Source organism: Pygocentrus nattereri, chromosome 3 (genome assembly GCF_015220715.1).
Source record: "Pygocentrus nattereri isolate fPygNat1 chromosome 3, fPygNat1.pri, whole genome shotgun sequence".
Classification (NCBI taxonomy): Eukaryota; Metazoa; Chordata; class Actinopteri; order Characiformes; family Serrasalmidae; genus Pygocentrus; species Pygocentrus nattereri.
This window is the reverse complement of record NC_051213.1, coordinates 49,380,807-49,405,663: the sequence shown is the minus strand read 5'-3', so window position 1 is coordinate 49,405,663 and position 24,857 is coordinate 49,380,807. Positions and strand designations below refer to the sequence as shown.

The 24,857-nt window shown below is 41.0% G+C and overlaps 2 protein-coding genes across 2 annotated transcripts in view; one reads left to right on the top strand and one right to left on the bottom strand.

Moving 5' to 3' along the window:
• Positions 1 to 4,645, bottom strand: part of deptor (DEP domain containing MTOR-interacting protein) — a 42,005-nt gene extending 37,360 nt beyond the window's left edge. Inside the window, exons 1-2 of the mRNA XM_017686984.2 lie at positions 4,374 to 4,645; positions 3,865 to 3,950 (exon numbers count right to left, since the gene is read on the bottom strand). Of these exons, the coding sequence (XP_017542473.1) occupies positions 3,865 to 3,950 (86 nt within the window). The 5' untranslated portion in view covers positions 4,374 to 4,645. The remainder of the gene's footprint in view (positions 1 to 3,864; positions 3,951 to 4,373) is intronic.
• A 1,989-nt stretch (positions 4,646 to 6,634) lies between these two features.
• Positions 6,635 to 16,614, top strand: dscc1 (DNA replication and sister chromatid cohesion 1). Its single transcript, XM_017686983.2, has 9 exons — positions 6,635 to 6,928; positions 8,461 to 8,629; positions 10,814 to 10,948; positions 11,314 to 11,404; positions 12,594 to 12,732; positions 13,575 to 13,627; positions 14,806 to 14,963; positions 15,116 to 15,264; positions 16,370 to 16,614. Exons 1-9 carry the CDS (start codon positions 6,759 to 6,761, stop codon positions 16,479 to 16,481), a joined length of 1,176 nt encoding a protein of 391 aa, XP_017542472.1. The 5' UTR covers positions 6,635 to 6,758; the 3' UTR covers positions 16,482 to 16,614.
• The last annotated feature ends 8,243 nt before the right edge of the window (positions 16,615 to 24,857 follow it).

Sequence of the window (24,857 nt, the reverse complement as noted above, 5' to 3'; positions counted from 1 at the left end):
AGCAGCACTGCTGTGTCTGATCTACTCGCACCAGCGCAACACACACTAACACACCACCACCACATCAGTGTTATTGCAGTGCTGAGAATGACCCACCATCCAAACAGTACCTGCTCTGTGAGGGTCCATGGGGGTCCTGACTGCTGAAGAACAGGGTAACAGAGTATCAGAGAAACAGATGGACTACAGTCTGTAACTGTAGAACTACAGAGTGCAGCTATACAGTAAGTGGAGCTGATGAAGTGGACAATAAATGTAATGATTGGTGTACGTGGTTTATGTTGGAGAGGCTCGGTTATTGAAAGGAAAGAAACTGGGAAAATGTGTTTTTAGTCAAACTATCGCTTTAAGAATCCCCGTCTGGCACTGGTCAGGATATATTGTGTTGTCTGGCGTCCAGCTCTCTGTTGATAACACAAAGTTGGTTCCTATGTGACTAAAGTAAACTAATCTGCTGTAACATGGGTCACTGAACTAAGCCTGTATATCTGAACTCAGAACTGTTTGAGGCCTCAACACATGCGTTCCCACAAATAAACTCATTGCACCGACTCCTCAGGTCAGCACGGTCATTCATATCCATGGCCCAATTACTGTGAACTGGATGACCATAATCTGACTTTCCTTTGAAAACCTTGTACTAATAGATAGGAGCTCTACAGCTTCTGACACATCATCAAAGCTTCTTCACATCAGTCCCATTAAGACCTGATTAGTGTCAGTAGAAGAGATTCAGCCTCAGATTCAGAAAGAGTTGAGCTTGATGAGATGATTTTACTGTGTTTTACACAAAACTCTCATAAAACAGCGTCTCAGTCGTCAGGCAGTGAATTCAGAACCAGCTCATGTAGGAACTTTCTGTAGGAGCTTTTAGAGGGACGTCTGGTTCCCATCACCACCACTGGGAACAGTTCTGACTCAGTAAAATTCACTACACACAAAAAAGATGTTTTTTCAGGGGTGTTTGGTAAAGAAAATGGTTCTATATAGAACCAAAAAAGGTTCTTCTATTGTTACAAGCTTGACATCGAAACAGTAGAAGGACATTTTTTGGTGTTTCATAGAACCCTTCTCAAAAAGGTTCTATATATCTACACATAACACATTCTCCATCAATCTGAAGAACCATTTCACCATGTAAAGAACCGTTTAACCTGCCAAAGGGCTCTTTGAGTGTTCAGTTTTCTATATAGAACCATTTTCTTTACTAAAGAACCCTTAAAGAACCCATCTTTTTAGGCACATAGAACACTGGAGGTTAGGGAACCAGTGCTGTGACCGGAAGGTTGCTGGTTCGATCCCCTCAGCTGACAGTCCATGACTGAAGTGCCGTCAATATGCTCCCCGGGCGCCGTGGATAGGGCTGCCCACCACTCTGGGCAAGTGCGCTCACTGCCCCCTAGTGTGTGTGGACTCACTAGTGTGCATGCATGTGTGTGTTTGACAGCACGGCCGGGTTAAATGCGGAGGTCTAATTCCACAGGGTGTAAAACACAGCTGGCAAAATGGCTCTAAGTTCTAAATGAATTGTTAATTAACAGAGCATTGCACCCCAAACCACTCTAAATGACTTTGTTTACATCTTAACTTACACTTAATTATGTAGAAATTTGGGAAAATCTGGGAAATTCCCCTTTAAATGTCCTGTTTCAGTCGCATCAGCTATGACAGTAGAACTTCCTCTGCTTTTCTTATTTATATCTCTTCCTCCTGAGGCTGAGTCAAACTCTGCAAGTGCTCCAACATCTGTGGTAATGGGAACTGGGGGTATTAAAGTGTTAAGGTCAGTGTTGTGGAAACTTGAGGACGAGGATGTTTTGCCCTTTGGGATTCCTCTGACTGTTTGCCGGCGTTAACAGATCATCTTCCGGAATCTGAGCGAAAGCCGAGCTCAGGTCATGGTGCACATTTGCTAATGATAAACAAACATTAAGAATGTAGCACGCCGGAGCGGCAAAGTCCCGGCAAACCCACAAGCTTGGCTGCAGAGATGTATGCGCGGGTCCGTAATCATTAAGCCGGCATGCCGGGTCACCTGAGGAGCTGACAGGTGCGTGGCCACAACACGATTCACAGTACTGAACTCCTGAGATGCCAACCAGCAATGACGCTCACTCGGGGTTATCTTTAGAGCTTTATGCCTTTATAGCTCACGGCTATGTTCTCTTCTGAAACAGAAAGCGCCCAATCAGGATGTGTGTTCAAGACCATAAACTGTAAGCGTCTGCAGGGGATCATCACCCAACTCCCCTCTCTCAAAATTCATAGTAGTTAACAAATAATTCAGAACAAACTAAATAATGAATAGTAATTGCTGAATAACTCACAGTAGATTCAGAATAATTCATAGTGAATACTGAACAATTCATAGTAGATACTGAATAATTCATAGTCGATACTGAATAATTCATAGTGATTACTGAGTAATTCATAGAGAATACTGAATAATTCATAGTCGATACTGAATAATTCATAGTAATTACTGAGTAATTCATAGAGAATACTGAATAATTAATAGTCGATACTGAATAATTCATAGAGAATACTGAATAATTCATAGTAATTACTGAGTAATTCATAGAGAATACTGAATAATTCATAGTCGATACTGAATAATTCATAGAGAATACTGAATAATTAATAGTCGATACTGAATAATTCATAGTGATTACTGAGTAATTCATAGAGAATACTGAGTAATTCATAGAGAATACTGAGTAATTCATAGTGATTACTGAGTAATTCATAGAGAATACTGAATAATTCATAGTCGATAGTGAATAATTCATAGAGAATACTGAAAAATTCATAGTACATACTGAATAATTCACAGTAGACACTGGATAATTCATAGTATAGAAAATTTGAACAAGAAGCTGAGGTACCTGAAAGGAGTCTTAACTGCTGCACCACTTAAGGTGGAACGGGAAAATTCGAACAAGATGCTGGTGAAAGAGAACCTGACTTGAAATGTCTGAAAACGGATGAGGAGGTCGCTCCTGCGGGACAGGTGGGCAACATTAACTCCTTTTTGCTGTTTCATAGAATCAATCAGTCCGTTTTGTTTTGTCCCGTTTGCTAATGCGTGTGATAGCAACCGGTTGGCTTTGCAGCAGCAACTGCAGTGACAGTTTGCTAACCCACAGCCAAGCTAACGTTACCTGCATTACTTGCGGTGTCGTCGTTCGCTCTAATGCTATGTCATGACGTTTGTCTGTATACCGACGGGTTTCCATGAATTTTGGGGGGGCGGAGCTTCTGAAAGGAGGGCTGTGTTTGTGGGCTGTTGAGTTCAAATATCAAGTCTTTAACCAGAAACATAGAGCGCCTCTTTAAATACAAGCACAGTGATTCTCTTATACAACAATGAGCCGAACATTACAGTTATGGGTTTCTTTCAGTTCCTAGAAACCACTAGGCCCAAGTCCCAAAAGGCCAGTTAGCATCGTCCAAGCCGCACGCCCTCTTGCCTTGCCTCTTGAGTCAAGCTGTTAAGTAACCTTTATTTGCCTCAGTCATGTGATTCCTGACACTGTATGACAAACTCTTGCCTGTGAACGTGGACAAAAATACGCTGCACAGCTAAAAACGGCAGTGGCATTTATTTTGAAGGCCAAATTATTATGAATCACAGGCTGCCTCAAAGTCTCAGAAACAACTACATGAGGTTTATTGTGCGTATATAAGAAATTCCCTCTGCCTGGCGGGAAGGCCCTCGGCATGCGCCTGGAATTAGGCCGCTGTTAAAATGCAAGCGGATTGCGCAAGACCTCTTTTTTTTGGGAGTGCTGGAACCTGTATGGGAGCTTGCAGGCCTTTTGTTTAGCATTGGCTCATTGCAGGATCTTCTCCAGCCACTCCTACCTCAGCTGCTCTCCAGTAACCAGAACCTCTGCCATCCGCTCCAGTTCAGCTGCCTTCTTCTGCATGCTGTTCCCAACACCATCCATCTGCCAAGCCAAATAAGCAGCGCAGAGTAAAAATAGCACAATTTTTATCATTAATATTAAGCAGGTGACACTATATTTGAGCAAACTGGAATGGTGTTATAACCTATTTCCATCACAAAGTGCTAAAACTGCATATTCTCCAGCTTCTGATTGGAACTCTCCGTTCCACCTTAAATGGTGCAGCAGTTACATTCTGGCGCCTGAGGCGCCAGAATGTAACTGCTGCACCATTTAAGGTGGAACGGAGAGTTCCAATCAGAAGACAACTTAGAAGCTTCAAAGCAAGTGAATGGTATTGTTGAGCATTTTAGGCTTTGAGTGCACGCTGAGCATAGAAAATTAACCCATTAATAGCCTTTCTAATAACACTGACTCGTCTATAGGTCAGTAATGGTCATTTTCTCAATGAATGCAATGCGTTACCTCGTCGATCTGAATCCCCCAACGCTCTAATGTCACTCACTGGCTTTTAAATCCCATTCACAGGCGTGAACGTGTGCCCGTTGTGCTCCATTAAGAAAGCAGATCCACCTCTTCCAACCACAGAACATCCACTTATGGGTCCAAAGGCAGGAGCGTCTCCTAACGACAGGATCTGCAGATGGAGGTCTAAATGAATGGACTCCTCCAGCGTCCAGCTCGCCCCACTGACCGCAGGTTGTTTACTATCTCGCTCCGAAAGCACGTTTTTTGCCCCTGAGCAGGGCGAGCTGCACCGACCGCCCTCATTGGGGGAGTTGATCAGAGGGGGCGGGGCTTAGCGTTCAGATCCACCAGTGCTTTACTGCACAATAAAAAATAAAAACACATACATTTTAATAAAAATAAAATATAATAAAAACACTGGAAATGATATGTTGATATATATTTTACGAAAGAAATGTACAAAGAAAAATATATAAAGTAAGAATTCAGTAAGAATTTCTCAGAATGATGGCTTAGTGTATCATAGTAATTACGGCCTCGTGATCATTTGATCAAAGATAATAAAATTCCTCTCATAATTCTGAGATGGGGAGTGATAATTGTGAGATATTAAGACGTTATTAAGAGGTATTAAGCCACAGTCATGAGACAGTAAGTCATAATTATGAAAAGGTAAGTCATAAATATGAGATGCAAATTCATAACTATTATTATGAGATAATCATGAAGACACTGTAATGAGACACTCATAATAAGTCATCATTATGAGCTAATAAGTCAGAACTATTAGAATTCAGGTCCTAATTGTGAGATATTAGGACATTATGAGATGGTTATGAGATAATAAGTCATAATTATTAGATACTGACATCATTATGAGATGAAAAGTCATGTTATTAGATGCTAAGTCACAATAATAAGATAATAGGTCATAATTATTAGATGCCAGGTCATAACTATGAGATGTCCCCCTCTAAAAGCTCCTCACAGAAAGTTCCTACATGAACTGGTTCTGAATTCACTGCCTGATGACTGAGACGCTGTTTTATGAGAGTTTATAGAACTTCAACTCCATTCATGGTGGAGGGAGACATGCAGGGCGCTGTGCGGTAAAATAGTCCCCAAAGAAAACTCATTATTCCAGATTTTCCACTGTTTTCCATCATCAACATTCCATATAAGCTCAGAAGAGTCGTGTAGGTTCTCTGGTGGTTCTGGATGGTAAACAAAGTGTCTATGTCTGTGTTGTAGTCATGGCGACGCCTGGTTCCCATCACCACCACTGTAAAGACGTCTGAGCCATGATAAACTGGATGACTTTCCCCTTTAAGAGCATAGCGACAAAAATTAAAAACAGTGAAACAGGGACATCTAGTGGATGACTGGTGTAAACACATCCATTCAGTGAAGCAGTGAAGGGCTGGCTTCATCTTTGGCAGAGCTCACTTAAAAGCCACACTAAACAAGCCAGGAAATAGTATTTACTGTTACAGTACGAAAATAACTGAGAATGACGTGTCAAATAAGAGACCTGTGGAAGGAGAAGTTTGCAGAAGGAGAACAACTGAGCCCAAAATTTTCTTACTTTCTTACTTGTAATGAAATATTCTTATACCATCACTTCTCACAGCAGAAAGGAGAAACATGATTTTCTTGCAATGGAAATGAATGTAACAAGATTTTAAAAAACAATATATTGATGTACGCATATAAATATAAATACAACATAAAAATATATTAAAAATCAATTTTTAAAAGCTACTGAATTCATAATAACTGAAGGCTGAAATTATAGCCTGGAAGTATTTGTTTTGAAACTCATTTCTTTGAAATATTTCTTTGACTATTTCCCAGTGTTCACAAATTCATATCCAACAATTCAATCGTCGTATTTTAAAAATAATGTACTTACGTTTCTAATTTCAGTCCAATTGGCCTTTTTAAGCTTTGCAAAAGTCACTTCTAAAATAAGAACAACAATCTGGACTTGAAATGTAAAAATGTTGAAATCAAAGTAAATATATTTTAATCTTGTAATTATGATGGTAATATATAAGCTAATATTTAAGAATTCAGTATCAAATTGGCAGTTTATAGCAATAATTTAGTTCAACTGAATTCAATAATTCAACTCTTATTTTGAAAAATAAAGGTAAATATTTATTTATTTTGCACATGGGAAACAGCGACATCCCGCGGATGCCTGGTGTATTGCGCTGAATTCGCTCATAGGCCGGCGCGACTGTCACTCAAACGTGTTTTTCCGCTGAATATTTTGCGGGAAAGTTGAGCGCCGGCCCCTCACAACAAAGCTGGGAGGCCGATCTAACATCTCCCACCTTTCTAGCTCGAGTAATCAGACGGCACGGTCAGAAATAAAGCATGAGGACGCTGGACGAGGTTCGGGCTACTCTGCAGATCGCCAAGCTGAAGGAGGAGGACCTGCAGGCGGTCACTCACTGCCTGTCTTTCGGAGAAAACGCGTCGTCCGGCGATTACAGCCTCATGGAGCTGGACGACACGCTCTGCAGACACATCGAGGCTGGAAAGAGGTGACAAACGTCCCTTTGCTTCTTTAAAAATGCTTTAACTCTGCTCTTCCTGCTGGAAATAATACAAACCATTAAAAGTTCTGCTGGTTCCTGCTGGTGACCGATGGTGTTCTGTGTTTTCCTGATGGGTTGATGCCACAGTATAAATGGTTTAACAGTTGTTCTGAGACTGGTTCCAGATGCATTTGATGGATTCCTAATGGGATCTAAAGGTGCCCTACAGGAAACTAGTGGTTTCTAATGGTAACCAATAGGCCAATGCGGATTGGAAAGTAAATCCATCAGGTTTTAATCCTCATGGTTCTAATGGTCTTTTCCAGCAGGAATGAGCTTGTTATTAAGGTGACATGAGGTGACATTTCATTTTTAATAAGGTATGGTCACAATTTACTATATTGAGGCCACATAATACATCAGTGCCACAGATTACTAGACCAAGGCCACAATTTAATATATTTAGGCCACAGTCTATTATATTGAAGTCGCTTATTACAATATTAAGGCCAAAATTACTATATTGAGGCCATAAGTTAGTATACTAAGGCCACAATTTACTATGTTGAGGCCACTAATTACGCCATTAAGGTCACAATTTATTATGCTGAGTTCTCAATTTATTGTATTGAGGCCAGAATATACAGTATTGAGATCACTAATTACTATAATGAGGCTGCAGTTGTTGTTGTTATTATTATTAATTATTTATCAAGTATATAGAGGTGCCAAAATAATATAACCACAATTTACTGTATTAAGGCTAATATTACAATATTAATATACAGATTAATATATTGAGGCCACTGATTACTGTACTGAAGCCACAATTTACTATTTGCCCATAGTTTAGTATATTGAGGCCACAAGTTACTATACCGAGGCCACAAGTTACTATACCGAGGCCACAAGTTACAATACCGGGGCCACAAGTTACAATACCGGTGCCACAAGTTACAATACCGGGGCCACAAGTTACAATACCGGGGCCACAAGTTACATTACCGGGGCCACAAGTTACTATACCGAGGCCACAAGTTACATTACCGAGGCCACAAGTTACATTACAGAGGCCACAAGTTACTATACCGAGGCCACAAGTTACAATACCGGGGCCACAAGTTACAATACCGGGGCCACAAGTTACAATACCGGGGCCACAAGTTACAATACAGAGGCCACAAGTTACATTACCGAGGCCACAAGTTACTGTATTAAAGTCACGGTTTACTATTTTGAGCCCACGTTTTATTATACTGAGACCATGAGTTTTGAGAAATTTATCTTGTGGCCTTTATATATGAATTCATGGCCACGCCGCAGTAAAACGCAGTGCCCGTGTCGCTGTAGGGGCTCTGTAGGTCTGTGTAGACAGGCTGGCGTCTCTCCTCCTGCTCTCTGTCTGTTTCAGACTGAAGTCTTCTCAATACTGAACTTCTCCGCTTGAGCCATTTAAGGTAGAACGTGGAGCTTCGTGATCACGTTATGGTTACAGCCAGAATTACAAGCGCTCGTTATTTTCTCATCCTGTTCTTCAGTCTCACAATCCGGGGAGACAAAGACGAGCATGCCGTCCTGTGCAGCGAAGACAAAACGTACGACCTGAAAATAGCGGACACGTCCAACCTGCTGCTGTTCGTGCCAGGATGCAGAACCCCAGATCAGCTCGGTGACCACCCAAAGCACCCTCAGCTGGTCCACGCACAGGTAGGCCTGAGATCCAAAACGCTTTTGTGTATGTTGTGATGTCACACCTGTATCATCTGGACAGTGGGACACATCTTAATATACACCGGTCAGGCATGATGTTATGACCCCCTCCTTGTTTCACTTTTGGAGCGACGCTGAAACCAGATGCTCGACCAAATGAAGGATTTGAATATTCTTCATCTTCTAGACGCTGAATGTTCATATTTTCAGGTGCCATGCATGAAGTCTGAGACTTACGTCACGTCTTCTTCTGAGAGTTTCTTGCCCGGCTCTAAAGCCGAAATCCGATTGCTGTCCGACTCCTGTACACACCCTTCTCTTTGACCGCTCCATAAGCCCAGTCACAATTGTCAAACGGACAATAAAGGTAAACATTCAAGTATAAACGGAGCAACAATAACACAGTGAAAACACGTCTTTACCAGAGGTCTGAATGAAGACAGACAGGTTGCATCCCGAATAGACTGTGGGATGATATTCCATAACTTGGGAGCTGCTACATTAAATGTTCGACCACCCATAGAAGCCAATTTAAATCGAGGAACATGAAGAATGCCTGGATTTTGCAATCTCAAACTGCGGGGTGGGACATATCGATGAAGAAGCTCTGCCGAGTATCGAGGAGCCGGACTGTGCAGAGCTTTATACGTTATAAGGAGAACTTTGTCCTGGACACGGAATGTAATGGGCAGCCAGTGAAGACTCTGAAGGACAGGGATGATGTGGTCATTCTTTTTTGAAAAGATGACGATCCCAGCAGTTTTGACAGGGAGGCCAGAAAAGGGAACATTGCAGTCGTCCAGTCGTGATGTCGCTAATGCCCAAGCGTTTCCACGTCGGCTTGGCTGAGAAACGGGCCGAGACGAGAAATATAGCCAAGGTGGAAAACTGCTGTCTTAGCAACGGAACTGATGTGGATGCCAAAAGAGAGCGAAGGGTCAGAGATAACTCCGAGGCTCTGGACGTGGGGAGCAGGTGCTGCTAGAATCCCGTCGATGTCGATGCCGAGGACAGATGAGCTGGATATCAGTGACTGAGCCGATTAAAAGCAGCTCAGTTTTTCCGGAATTCAGCATTTCAGGAGCTTCTTATGTTTCTGTTGTTTTTTATTCTGTTAATGTTTATTTTTACGATCAGTGTTTTTTAGCGTCTATTTAAATTGACACTTTTCCTGTTTCCTGTTGAATCTTATCGCTACGCCGTGGGGTCTCAGAGTAACGCAGCTTCAGTCCACTGTGTGTCCTGTACGTACTGACAATAAAGCTGCCTTGACTTGACTTGGTGTAGATCTGGAGTTTCCCCATTATCTGATTACTCAAATAAACGTGTTGATCAGATTAATGACAAAAGATTATTATATTTTTTATATCTGTTTATTAAGTCATGAAAACACTGAGTAAATCTCTGACCGTCTCACTGCAGGACTCAAAGGTTTGATGGTGTCTGGAGCTCCTTACCTGGAAAATGGCTTCAGGTTTAGATAATATGACCTGGGTTGAGAGTGTGCAGCAGGCCCAGCCCCGTGGCGTTTGCTCTGTTGTGGAAGGCAGCAGTGAGGCGAGATCAGTTTAGGCCGCTGTTTTAGTAGTTCCATAAACAGCTGAAGCGTCCAAATACTAAATGTATTCGAATGGCCATGTAAATAATAATCACTATAATAAACTAGCCTCTTTCTGACCGAGAGGTGCTGTGCAACTACTTACTATATTGGTGCCACAAACTACTATACTGAGGCTGTTTAATATATCGAGGCCACAAATTAGTATTCTGAGGCCATGAATTATAATACTGGGGCCTTGAGTTACTATATTGAGGCCACAAATTACCATACTGAGGCAGTTTTTGATATATTGAGGCCACAAATGAATATTTTGAGGCCATGAATTATCATATTGGTGCCTCGAGTTACTGTATTGAGGCCATAATTTACTATATTGATGCCACAAATTAATATTCTGAGGCCACAAGTTAATGTACTGAGGCAACATTTTACAACATTGAGGCCACAACTTAGTATTTACTACACTGAGGCCACTGTTTACTACATTGAAGCCACAATTGAGCCCTTCAGTACTGAAATCAGTTGAAAGCAGGTGGTCAGTCAGCGTGCACAGACGGTCTGTCTGCATGGTCAGTTCCTGCTGTGATGACCTCTCCGTAATAACGCCTGTGTGCTGTCAGATTTGGGGCTACGCTAGCAGCTACTGGGAGCTGAAACGCCAGCGGCCGAAGTTAAAGAAACTGAAGAAGCTCCTCATGGAGAGTCCATACACTGGTCCCCCAGTCGGCACGGAGGAAGAGGCTCCTGAGAACAAGGTACAGCTCCTAAACCACAAGCTGCGAGCAGAGACCTGGAGTCTGACTTAGAGGTCGGCAATAAGTTGATATTTTATTGCTATCATGATAAATTATTTCACGATGTGCTACATGTTTCATTACAAAGCATATTTAGTCCGGTGGATTTGTTGCGGTGTAGCTGGAGAAACATTGAATAAAATCATGGTTTGAGTTTTTTAGAGTATCTCTAGAAGTATTTGTAGTATTACAGGTTCTATTTCATCTGTTCCAGCTTATTAAATCTCAGAGGAACTCTATAGTGATGCGTATTGTGCACCGTAAAAATGTCTGGAAGTGTTGTGATAAAATATTCCTGCCAAAGTTTGAATGCTGCTGTTTTCCAGTTTACAATGGAGGACTTTCTGGAGAGAATCCAAGCAAGCCGAGAGGAAATCGAAGCCCACCTTCAGAAAATTCATGCCTGTGAAATTGATGGTAAGCTAAGATGGGAAGATTTACGTTTATGGCATTTGGTTGCCTCTCTTATCCAGAGCGACTTACAATTTGATCATTTTACACAGGCAGGCCAAGGTGGTGTTGGGAGTCTTGCCCAAGGACTCTTATTGGTATAGTGTAGGGTGTTTACCCAGGTGGGGGATTGAACCCCAGCCTACAGCGTAGAAGGCAGAGGTGTTACCCACTACACTGTCCGATCTCTGAAGAAGAATCCTCCCCAGTGGCAGATCATGGCCAGTCCACTAGTGTTTTAGTTTTCTAAGTTGAGCGTTCAGGACTGGATGGCATTAACTTGGCCAACGATACTGGAATCTGTCTCCTCAGTGGTGCTGATAAATGGAACCTTTCTGGAACAGAAGGGAACCAAATTTTTAAAAGAGGCAAACATTGCCGAGATTTCTTTTCTTTTTGAGGTTCGTTTTGTACTAAAAGTGATGTAGATCATGTTTATTGCTGTTGAAATTACTATGAATGCTAAACGAACATTAGTATATAACACTGCAAGCGGCAATCATAGGGGTCCAAGCACTTTATGCCTTATGGAGCCAGTATAGGCCTTTTAAAAGAACACACGTGATGGGTGGGTTTTAGAATGGCCTCTCTTTGTGATTGTTGAACAGGGGTCTCTAAATTTGGCACCAGTTGACCTTTTGACCTTGGTGTATGGTCTGGAATAGATTTATAAGAAAAGTCAAAGTGCCTGGAAAACGGTAGTGCTTTAACATGTGTTTGGAATGTATTTTACTCTCAGAATTCACCAGAATTTCCCCATAATTTTATTTTAGGAGCAAAGCCCCTGGACCCCCCACAGGGGTTTGATATCTAAACTTGTTACCTGTTTCACTGTTTGTGAGTTTTCATGCAAATTAGCCAAATTCAGCCGTACTCCCTCCATCACCCCCCCAAGGAAAAAAAATTCCTTGTTTCTGTACGTAGCTGCTCAGCATTCTGTCTTATTGATGAGGACACTGGAGTTGAGATGTAGGATTTTTATGTGAAATGTGTGGACCTGCTTTCAGCTTTCACATGTTGTGGCTTCTTGTAACTGTCCATTCACGGCGCTGTTCTTTATTGATTTTAGTGTTCTAGAGCCTGAAGAGCTGCTCTGCTGGCCTGACTGTCTTCATTTGGAGTTTTTCAGCCTGAGCGTCTTTGTCGTGTTTTTCAGGATACTGGCGGATTCTGGATTTTGATTATGACCTGAAGCTGCTGGGTCACGTGACTCAGCTGGTGGATTCAGAATCGTGGTCCTTCAGCAGAGTTCCTCTGAGAACGTGTCTGGAGGAGCTCGGGCCGCTAGAGCCCACGTGAGTGATGAGCCCGTGCAGTCTGTAATTACACACATGGACCGTTTACTCCATATGTTTTCAGGTCATCAGGTCAACAATATTAGAACTGTAGGAGTTTCATACACAGATCAGGTGTAGCGTTCTGACCAACTCCTTGTTTCGCTGCTCACTGTCCACTTTATCAGCTCCACTGACCGTTCAGTTCCCCTCTGTAGTTCTACAGTTACAGACTGTAGTCCATCTGTTTCTCTGATACTCTGTTACCCTGTTCTTCAGTGGACAGGACCCCCACAGTGCAGGTACTATTTGGGTGGTGAGTCATTCTCAGCACTGCAGTGACGTGGTGGTGGTGTGTTAGTGTGTGTTGTGCTGGTGCGAGTGGATCAGACACAGCAGTGCTGCTGGAGTTTTTAAACACTGTGTCCACTCACTGTCCACTCTATTAGACACTCCTACCTCGTCGGTGCACCTTGTAGATGTAAAGTCAGAGACGACAGCTCATCTGCTGCTGCACAGTTTGTGTTGGTCGTCCTCTAGTCCTTCATCAGTGGTCACAGGACGCTGCCCACAGGACGCTGCCCACAGGACGCTGCCCACAGGACGCTGCCCACAGGACGCTGTCGGCTGGATATTTTTGGTTCAGTCCAGCAGTGACACTGAGGGGTTTAAAAACTCCAGCAGCACTGCTGTGTCTGATCCACTCAGACCAGCACAACACACACTAACACACCACCACCATGTCAGTGTTACTGCAGTGCTGAGAATGAGCCACCACCCAAACAGTACCTGCTCTGTGAGGGTCCATGGGGGTCCTTTTAGAGCTTAAGTTGAGTTTATATTAACTCTCGTGTCTTTTACAGAGCAATGATTGAACACTGCCTCAACTGTTATGGAAGGCGATGTGACACAGAGGGTCAGTGTTTTCATTTTATTGCACACTTGCTTTCAGTTTAACTTTTAAAAAGTCCTAAATATTTTCTTTTATTGTTGGTGAGTATATTATTCTAATGCTGGTCATTACAACTAATAACAGGGGGTCTTAGTTGATGTTGTGGTGCTTCAGCTCTGCGGAGTAAAATTTAGGGCTGAAATAATTATTTAACATATCGATAATATTGACAGTGAAAAAACGGTAACAGATATTTCAGATGTCAGTTTTTCATTTATGTTTTCAAAGAGACGTCCAACCGAGTGCGAGTTAATGACTTGACCAGAAGAGGGCAGCATTTCGCTAAAGTGCAGTTTGCAAAGCATTTTGCTGTTACAGCTCTTCGTGTTGACAAGCCACATATGATTAGTTGATTATTACATAAGTAATTGACTATTAAACATAAATGATTGACTGTTAAACAGCCGTTGTTTGCAGCCCAGTGATTCCATATAGGTGTATCCGTACATTGGCCACTAGATACTCTAGGCCATAAATGTACAGTAGTACGCCGTTTGTCTTCTTCGCCCTCCTGCACTGGTCAGCAGAGGTGTGTTCAAATAGGCTTGGTGTTTTAATGTTAACGGGTTTAATGGATTTCTGTAATGTAAATCGTATAAATAATGCTGAGTAACTCACTCTTTCAGTGTTCTTTTACCTTTGGTTCCCAATGTGTGTTGGTTCGCTCCTGCTGGTGTGGGTTCACGACTGTTTCTTCTCTAAATGAAAACGCTAAAGCAGTTGTGTCTCAGTAGTGCCTCCTGTGCTAGATGGGAGTTCCAAAATCCAAAATATCCAGGCATTTATATATATAAATAAAAAAAAAACGAGTTCTTGATCCGTTATAGGCAAATCCTGCTTCAGAAAGCTTTGGGAATTTCATACTTTGGGAAACTATTATGTGTTACATTTTCAACACTTTTTCTTTTGAAGCTGTTTTAAGATTAAATTAGTCGTCTTGTTCCCTGTTCTCTTTCTCAGCGTGGTGGTGGTGGTGGTGGTGGTGGCCACCTCTGAACCACCATTATTTTGATCCAAAGCATAAATAAATCCTTCGCTAAAAGCCAATTCTATATAGAAGATTCCCGGTTTTCCTTCCTTCCTGTGAGTCTAGATGCAATAGTGATGGGAATGCCCCTCATATCTGTCTCCTCCTCTCTCAGAAGGTGAGGTTGTGTATGCTCTGGATGAGGATAAAGTGTGCAGGGCCATGGCTCAGATGCTGCTGCAGAACGCCGTCAAGTTCAACCTGTCTGAGTTTCAGGAGGTGTGGCAGCAGAGCGTGCCTGAGGGCATGGGCACCAGACTGGACCAGCTCAGAGTGAGAGAACACACACATACGTATTAGAGATTCTGACTGAATTGCTTGTTGGAGCATCAGTAAGAGTTACTGAACAGCCGTATCCGTTACTGGAGCTGAGTTTACAGTGAGCGGCTTCGTTACGGTCGTCTTTCTGTCCCTCTGCTGGTCAGGGTTTGGCTCTGGTGGACCGAAACTCCAGACCTGAGACCATCTCCCTGCTGAGGGTGGAGGACCTGCCCGAGGAAACGCTGGCGCGCTTCAATGCTCTCTTCAGCATGAGGGAGAAATGGGCACACGATGACATTGAGCCATATATACAGTGAGTGACCACACTGATTCAGCCACAGATGAAACTCCCGCTGCTGTTATTGTTGTAAATGTTTATGAAAATTGAAAGACGACTGAACGAGCGCTTCAGGTTCTCCACCCACTACAGCTACATACAGGTGGTATGACGATCTTTATCATTATCGTGATAAATGACCTCACGGTGTGCTTTTCTGAGCAAGTCTCGGACGTAAAAACGTTCGTCAACTGCGTATTTGATTAAAAACGGCGCGTTATTATCAGAAGAATTATTGGGACGTCATGTATTGTGAAAAACGTCTTGAATTATGTTATTTTTGCTGTATTGGTCACTTAACTTTCACGTAGATTTCAGTTTGTGACTTTCTGACCTTTACGCTTAACAGCGTCATGCAGATACAGTCCTGTGCAGTAGTTTCCGCAGCCTGGTCAATTTCCACCTTTTGTTGTTGACACCCTCTACAGTGAACACACTGCTGCTTATTTTAACGCAGTTACTGTTAATTTGCTGAATTTAACGTATTAAAAAGTTAGCAAAAGTTACAGCACATCTCATGTTTTGTTTTTTTCCCAATAAATTACACAAAAGTGCGTAAATTGAGCGCTAAAATATGAAGATAACTATACTTGTGTGTTCTCTGTAGTAGAAACTCCACAACTTCCGACTTTTTAATATGAACCGTTTACGTATGCGTGCTTGTTTACCCGGCTGAGCGTCGCTGCTGTCGGGACAAAACCTTGCATCTCCACTTTTGTCTAAACTTCGTGATGAGCGGCCCAGAATTACGCCTGATTCCGTTGACTTGCGTTAGAAGGAAATTCCTTTTCCTTCTCCTGTAAAGTTAGGATTGTGGACGCATGGTTTTCTTTCGACAGCGGTGTTTTGTGGCCGTGTAACAGTTTTTAACCTGAAGCACTGCAGAATTGCTGTATTTATTATTCATGATGTTATTTTTTTGCTTGGAGATGTGGTCAGTCACTCACCGTACCTATGAGCTAATCATGGAACCTCTTTCCTTTTGGAAAATAAGTTCATGGGATTTTTTTTTTTTTTGGCCAAATGAATCACTTGAAGGTTTTCTTGAATGATTCCTGCCCTTTTCTTAATCCTCAAACAGGGATTTGTGTGGAGAGAAACAAACGACAGGAGCTTTGCTGACCAAACATGCCCGGTCATCCATGCAGAACGGGGTGAAGGTCTACAACTCCAGGAGACCAGTCGCAACGTGAAGGCCTTTCATTTCACTTCTGTTTTCACAGGACAGCAAGAACACTTTGAAACATTGTATGTTTTCACTTTTATTATTAATGCCATTGGTTTGGTAATAAAAGAATATTACAGTGCTGTAATATATTTTCTCTATTGCCGGTGATTATTATTGTTTTTATTATTATTATTATTATTATTATTACTCTAATATTAGAGCAGGTGTCTGAGAAGTGTTCTACCAGGTTTTATATAATAGCTGTCATTACATTAAGCAACAGCTCATTTTATGCCTCAACTAACAGTTACTAAGTGTTTTACTTTAGAACGGAAAAAGGACCCATTTGATCACTTCTGTAACAGTTCGATTTACCGACGTTCCCGTTTCTCAGACCCCAGCAGGAGTTTCTTGCGAACTAACGTGGCTTTAGATCTAAACGCACATGCCGGATGACAGGGAGGGTGATCTGCTGGTGGTGTTGCTTTCTGCACAAAAAAAAGCCAAGCAGAAGGAAAAAAATTGGGTGAATCCGTGGATGAAAATAAGGGCTCAACAGAGCTTTTACAGGGTGATTCCGAAAGATTCATCCGATTTCAAAGCGCCATATTTTTATAGCCGTGAGGCGCCGAGGAACCAATCACAATCCAACTGTAAGAGGAGGTCATAGACCGGCTCCTTCAGTCTGAGAGGAGCTGAGACCCCTGAGCAGAGTGTTCTGCGTTCTCCACGTCAATCAGAGTGAATCCGTCAGAACTGGGCAGCAGGATTTTCGTGGGCAGTGACGCTCCAACAGCCCGTCGCTGGTTCCACAGCACTGGATGATCTCCGAAATCCCACTGAAAGAGCCGTGAGTGCAGCGACGCCCGACACGCTCAATCCAGTCTGGGATGAGTTTGACTGTGTTGATGATGTTCCAGCAATATAATAACGCAGAAGATAAGTGAGTACAAGAAACTACGTTGTTAGAAGACAGTACCTCCAGGATCTAAGATCTTTTAAAGCTGAAGTATAATCTGGTTTAACAGAAGTTTTGTCTTGTAAGAGGTTTATTGTTACTGCATGTAATGTGCTATTCACGCACACAACTCGCTGTTCCTCAGAGCACACCAGCGCCCCCTGCTGTGAGTTCTGACTTGATAGAATTCACACTCAGTTTATTCCCACCCAAATAAATCTACATTCCCCCACGTTTAACCCAAATTTATTCCTGTGTACCCCCAGATTTTCTGGCTTTGTGGTGAGATCCAACCCCAAGAGACTAGTCGAAGCTCTGCCACAGCACTGTGTGTGTGTGTGTGTGTGTGTGTGTGTGTGTGTGTGTGTGTGTGTGTGTGATGGTTTTAGCTTCATGCTAACGAAGAGCAAACGAACATGAGCTCTCTTATGAAAGACAGGCATTATTGTTGAGGCATACATTTTCAACATCTGTTGTGTTGAATTAAAGGATTTAAAGCTTTGTCGCCCCCTCTGGTGAAAAAAATACAAAATCAAATAAAATTGAATCACGTTTATTGTCGCATCACATTTACACGAGTGGAAGGTGAGCGGAAATCATACTGAATGCAATATGATATAAGATGTAATATAAGATATACTGAATATAATAGTGTAAAACACACTGGTTTTATGTAATTAAAAGTCAAAAAATGTTATAATTTCTCTTAATTTCTCGAAGCTGCATATTGTCCTGGTTCTATTAGTTTCATTAATTTCTCTAGAACACAAACATGCATGTAATTTAGGGCAGTTATTACAGTCCTATAAAGTGAGTCAGGGCTGCAATCAGCAGGGTCAGTGTTAGAAGGCCTGGAGCTGGATGTGCAAATTCCGTGTGGTTCCCGTATTTCGGATTTTTGCAGTCTGGATTTTTCAGGTTCGGTTTAACGTTATTCTTGTTGGCCTCGAAATGGACGGGACGGCAGTAACCTTGGAGTTCATCACAGCCTAGAATGATGTACTTCGTTTCTTTGATGACCTGTCATTAGAGGTCAGAAATAGGATGTTATTAGCGTGATAAAAATCGTGACATCTTGAGAACGTCTAGAACATTGTCCAACTGCATACAGCAAACATCTACTGAGATATAAACCGAGTCCGTTCTAGTTTCTCATTAGGCTGAATGAATAACCGACTCTAAATGTAGGTATTGTGATATAAACCGAGTCCGTTCTACAGTTTCTCATTAGACTGAATGAATAACCGACTCTAAATGTAGGTATTGTGATATAAACCGAGTCCGTTCTACAGTTTCTCATTAGGCTGAATGAATAACCGACTCTAAATGTAGGTATTGTGATATAAACCGAGTCCGTTCTACAGTTTCTCATTAGGCTGAATGAATAACCGACTCTAAATGTAGGTATTGTGATATAAACCGAGTCCGTTCTACAGTTTCTCATTAGACTGAATGAATAACCGACTCTAAATGTAGGTATTGTGATATAAACCGAGTCCGTTCTACAGTTTCTCATTAGGCTGAATGAATAACCGACTCTAAATGTAGGTATTGTGATATAAACCGAGTCCGTTCTACAGTTTCTCATTAGGCTGAATGAATAACCGACTCTAAATGTAGGTATTGTGATATAAACCGAGTCCGTTCTACAGTTTCTCGTTAGGCTGAATGAATAACCGACTCTAAATGTAGGTATTGTGATATAAACCGAGTCCGTTCTACAGTTTCTCGTTAGACTGAATGAATAACCGGCTCTAAATGTAGGTATTGTGATATAAACCGAGTCTGTTCTACAGTTTCTCGTTAGACTGAATGAATAACCGACTCTAAATGTAGGTATTGTGATATAAACCGAGTCCGTTCTACAGTTTCTCGTTAGGCTGAATGAATAACCGGCTCTAAATGTAGGTATTGTGATATAAACCGAGTCCGTTCTACAGCTTCTCGTTAGGCTGAATGAATAACCGGCTCTAAATGTAGTTTTTGTGATATAAACCGAGTCCGTTCTACAGTTTCTCGTTAGGCTGAATGAATAACCGGCTCTAAATGTAGGTATTGTGATATAAACCGAGTCCGTTCTACAGTTTCTCGTTAGACTGAATGAATAACCGGCTCTAAATGTAGGTATTGTGATATAAACCGAGTCTGTTCTACAGTTTCTCGTTAGACTGAATGAATAACCGACTCTAAATGTAGGTATTGTGATATAAACCGAGTCCGTTCTACAGTTTCTCATTAGACTGAATGAATAACCGACTCTAAATGTAGGTATTGTGATATAAACCGAGTCCGTTCTACAGTTTCTCATTAGACTGAATGAATAACCGACTCTAAATGTAGGTATTGTGATATAAACCGAGTCCGTTCTACAGTTTCTCATTAGACTGAATGAATAACCGACTCTAAATGTAGGTATTGTGATATAAACCGAGTCCGTTCTACAGTTTCTCATTAGACTGAATGAATAACCGACTCTAAATGTAGGTATTGTGATATAAACCGAGTCCGTTCTACAGTTTCTCATTAGACTGAATGAATAACCGACTCTAAATGTAGGTATTGTGATATAAACCGAGTCCGTTCTACAGTTTCTCATTAGACTGAATGAATAACCGACTCTAAATGTAGGTATTGTGATATAAACCGAGTCCGTTCTACAGTTTCTCATTAGACTGAATGAATAACCGACTCTAAATGTAGGTATTGTGATATAAACCGAGTCCGTTCTACAGTTTCTCATTAGACTGAATGAATAACCGACTCTAAATGTAGGTATTGTGATATAAACCGAGTCCGTTCTACAGTTTCTCATTAGACTGAATGAATAACCGACTCTAAATGTAGGTATTGTGATATAAACAGAGTCCGTTCTACAGTTTCTCATTAGACTGAATGAATAACCGACTCTAAATGTAGGTATTGTGATATAAACCGAGTCTGTTCTACAGTTTCTCATTAGACTGAATGAATAACCGGCTCTAAATGTAGGTATTGTGATATAAACCGAGTCCGTTCTACAGTTTCTCATTAGACTGAATGAATAACCGGCTCTAAATGTAGGTATTGTGATATAAACCGAGTCCGTTCTACAGTTTCTCATTAGACTGAATGAATAACCGACTCTAAATGTAGGTATTGTGATATAAACCGAGTCTGTTCTACAGTTTCTCATTAGGCTGAATGAATAACCGACTCTAAATGTAGGTATTGTGATATAAACCGAGTCCGTTCTACAGTTTCTCATTAGACTGAATGAATAACCGACTCTAAATGTAGGTATTGTGATATAAACCGAGTCCGTTCTACAGTTTCTCATTAGGCTGAATGAATAACCGACTCTAAATGTAGGTATTGTGATATAAACCGAGTCCGTTCTACAGTTTCTCGTTAGGCTGAATGAATAACCGACTCTAAATGTAGGTATTGTGATATAAACCGAGTCCGTTCTACAGTTTCTCGTTAGGCTGAATGAATAACCGACTCTAAATGTAGGTATTGTGATATAAACCGAGTCCGTTCTACAGTTTCTCGTTAGGCTGAATGAATAACCGACTCTAAATGTAGGTATTGTGATATAAACCGAGTCCGTTCTACAGTTTCTCGTTAGACTGAATGAATAACCGACTCTAAATGTAGGTATTGTGATATAAACCGAGTCCGTTCTACAGTTTCTCGTTAGACTGAATGAATAACCGGCTCTAAATGTAGGTATTGTGATATAAACCGAGTCCGTTCTACAGTTTCTCGTTAGGCTGAATGAATAACCGGCTCTAAATGTAGGTATTGTGATATAAACCGAGTCCGTTCTACAGTTTCTCGTTAGGCTGAATGAATAACCGGCTCTAAATGTAGTTTTTGTGATATAAACCGAGTCCGTTCTACAGTTTCTCGTTAGACTGAATGAATAACCGACTCTAAATGTAGGTATTGTGATATAAACCGAGTCCGTTCTACAGTTTCTCATTAGACTGAATGAATAACCGACTCTAAATGTAGGTATTGTGATATAAACCGAGTCCGTTCTACAGTTTCTCATTAGACTGAATGAATAACCGACTCTAAATGTAGGTATTGTGATATAAACCGAGTCCGTTCTACAGTTTCTCATTAGACTGAATGAATAACCGACTCTAAATGTAGGTATTGTGATATAAACCGAGTCCGTTCTACAGTTTCTCGTTAGGCTGAATGAATAACCGACTCTAAATGTAGGTATTGTGATATAAACCGAGTCCGTTCTACAGTTTCTCGTTAGACTGAATGAATAACCGACTCTAAATGTAGGTATTGTGATATAAACCGAGTCCGTTCTACAGTTTCTCGTTAGACTGAATGAATAACCGACTCTAAATGTAGGTATTGTGATATAAACCGAGTCCGTTCTACAGTTTCTCGTTAGACTGAATGAATAACCGACTCTAAATGTAGGTATTGTGATATAAACCGAGTCCGTTCTACAGTTTCTCATTAGACTGAATGAATAACCGACTCTAAATGTAGGTATTGTGATATAAACCGAGTCCGTTCTACAGTTTCTCATTAGACTGAATGAATAACCGACTCTAAATGTAGGTATTGTGATATAAACCGAGTCCGTTCTACAGTTTCTCATTAGACTGAATGAATAACCGACTCTAAATGTAGGTATTGTGATATAAACCGAGTCCGTTCTACAGTTTCTCATTAGACTGAATGAATAACCGACTCTAAATGTAGGTATTGTGATATAAACCGAGTCCGTTCTACAGTTTCTCATTAGACTGAATGAATAACCGACTCTAAATGTAGGTATTGTGATATAAACCGAGTCCGTTCTACAGTTTCTCATTAGACTGAATGAATAACCGACTCTAAATGTAGGTATTGTGATATAAACCGAGTCCGTTCTACAGTTTCTCATTAGACTGAATGAATAACCGGCTCTAAATGTAGGTATTGTGATATAAACCGAGTCCGTTCTACAGTTTCTCATTAGACTGAATGAATAACCGACTCTAAATGTAGGTATTGTGATATAAACCGAGTCCGTTCTACAGTTTCTCATTAGACTGAATGAATAACCGACTCTAAATGTAGGTATTGTGATATAAACCGAGTCCGTTCTACAGTTTCTCATTAGACTGAATGAATAACCGACTCTAAATGTAGGTATTGTGATATAAACCGAGTCCGTTCTACAGTTTCTCGTTAGACTGAATGAATAACCGGCTCTAAATGTAGGTATTGTGATATAAACCGAGTCCGTTCTACAGTTTCTCGTTAGGCTGAATGAATAACCGGCTCTAAATGTAGGTATTGTGATATAAACCGAGTCTGTTCTACAGTTTCTCGTTAGGCTGAATGAATAACCGGCTCTAAATGTAGGTATTGTGATATAAACCGAGTCCGTTCTACAGTTTCTCGTTAGGCTGAATGAATAACCGGCTCTAAATGTAGGTATTGTGATATAAACCGAGTCCGTTCTACAGTTTCTCGTTAGGCTGAATGAATAACCGACTCTAAATGTAGGTATTGTGATATAAACCGAGTCCGTTCTACAGTTTCTCGTTAGGCTGAATGAATAACCGACTCTAAATGTAGGTATTGTGATATAAACCGAGTCCGTTCTACAGTTTCTCGTTAGGCTGAATGAATAACCGACTCTAAATGTAGGTATTGTGATATAAACCGAGTCCTTTCTACAGTTTCTCGTTAGGCTGAATGAATAACCGACTCTAAATGTAGGTATTGTGATATAAACCGAGTCCGTTCTACAGTTTCTCGTTAGGCTGAATGAATAACCGGCTCTAAATGTAGGTATTGTGATATAAACCGAGTCCGTTCTACAGTTTCTCGTTAGACTGAATGAATAACCGGCTCTAAATGTAGGTATTGTGATATAAACCGAGTCCGTTCTACAGTTTCTCGTTAGACTGAATGAATAACCGGCTCTAAATGTAGGTATTGTGATATAAACCGAGTCCGTTCTACAGTTTCTCGTTAGACTGAATGAATAACCGGCTCTAAATGTAGGTATTGTGATATAAACCGAGTCCGTTCTACAGTTTCTCGTTAGGCTGAATGAATAACCGGCTCTAAATGTAGTTTTTGTGATATAAACCGAGTCCGTTCTACAGTTTCTCGTTAGACTGAATGAATAACCGACTCTAAATGTAGGTATTGTGATATAAACCGAGTCCGTTCTACAGTTTCTCATTAGACTGAATGAATAACCGACTCTAAATGTAGGTATTGTGATATAAACCGAGTCCGTTCTACAGTTTCTCATTAGACTGAATGAATAACCGACTCTAAATGTAGGTATTGTGATATAAACCGAGTCCGTTCTACAGTTTCTCATTAGACTGAATGAATAACCGACTCTAAATGTAGGTATTGTGATATAAACCGAGTCCGTTCTACAGTTTCTCATTAGACTGAATGAATAACCGACTCTAAATGTAGGTATTGTGATATAAACCGAGTCCGTTCTACAGTTTCTCATTAGACTGAATGAATAACCGACTCTAAATGTAGGTATTGTGATATAAACCGAGTCCGTTCTACAGTTTCTCATTAGACTGAATGAATAACCGGCTCTAGATGTAGGTATTGTGCTATAAACCGAGTCCGTTCTACAGTTTCTCATTAGACTGAATGAATAACCGACTCTAAATGTAGGTATTGTGCTATAAACCGAGTCCGTTCTACAGTTTCTCATTAGACTGAATGAATAACCGACTCTAAATGTAGGTATTGTGCTATAAACCGAGTCCGTTCTACAGTTTCTCATTAGACTGAATGAATAACCGACTCTAAATGTAGGTATTGTGCTATAAACCGAGTCCGTTCTACAGTTTCTCATTAGACTGAATGAATAACCGACTCTAAATGTAGGTATTGTGATATAAACAGAGTCCGTTCTACAGTTTCTCATTAGACTGAATGAATAACCGACTCTAAATGTAGGTATTGTGATATAAACCGAGTCCGTTCTACAGTTTCTCATTAGACTGAATGAATAACCGGCTCTAAATGTAGGTATTGTGATATAAACCGAGTCCGTTCTACAGTTTCTCATTAGACTGAATGAATAACCGGCTCTAAATGTAGGTATTGTGATATAAACCGAGTCCGTTCTACAGTTTCTCATTAGACTGAATGAATAACCGACTCTAAATGTAGGTATTGTGATATAAACCGAGTCCGTTCTACAGTTTCTCGTTAGGCTGAATGAATAACCGGCTCTAAATGTAGGTATTGTGATATAAACCGAGTCCGTTCTACAGTTTCTCGTTAGGCTGAATGAATAACCGGCTCTAAATGTAGGTATTGTGATATAAACCGAGTCCGTTCTACAGTTTCTCGTTAGGCTGAATGAATAACCGGCTCTAAATGTAGGTATTGTGATATAAACCGAGTCCGTTCTACAGTTTCTCGTTAGACTGAATGAATAACCGACTC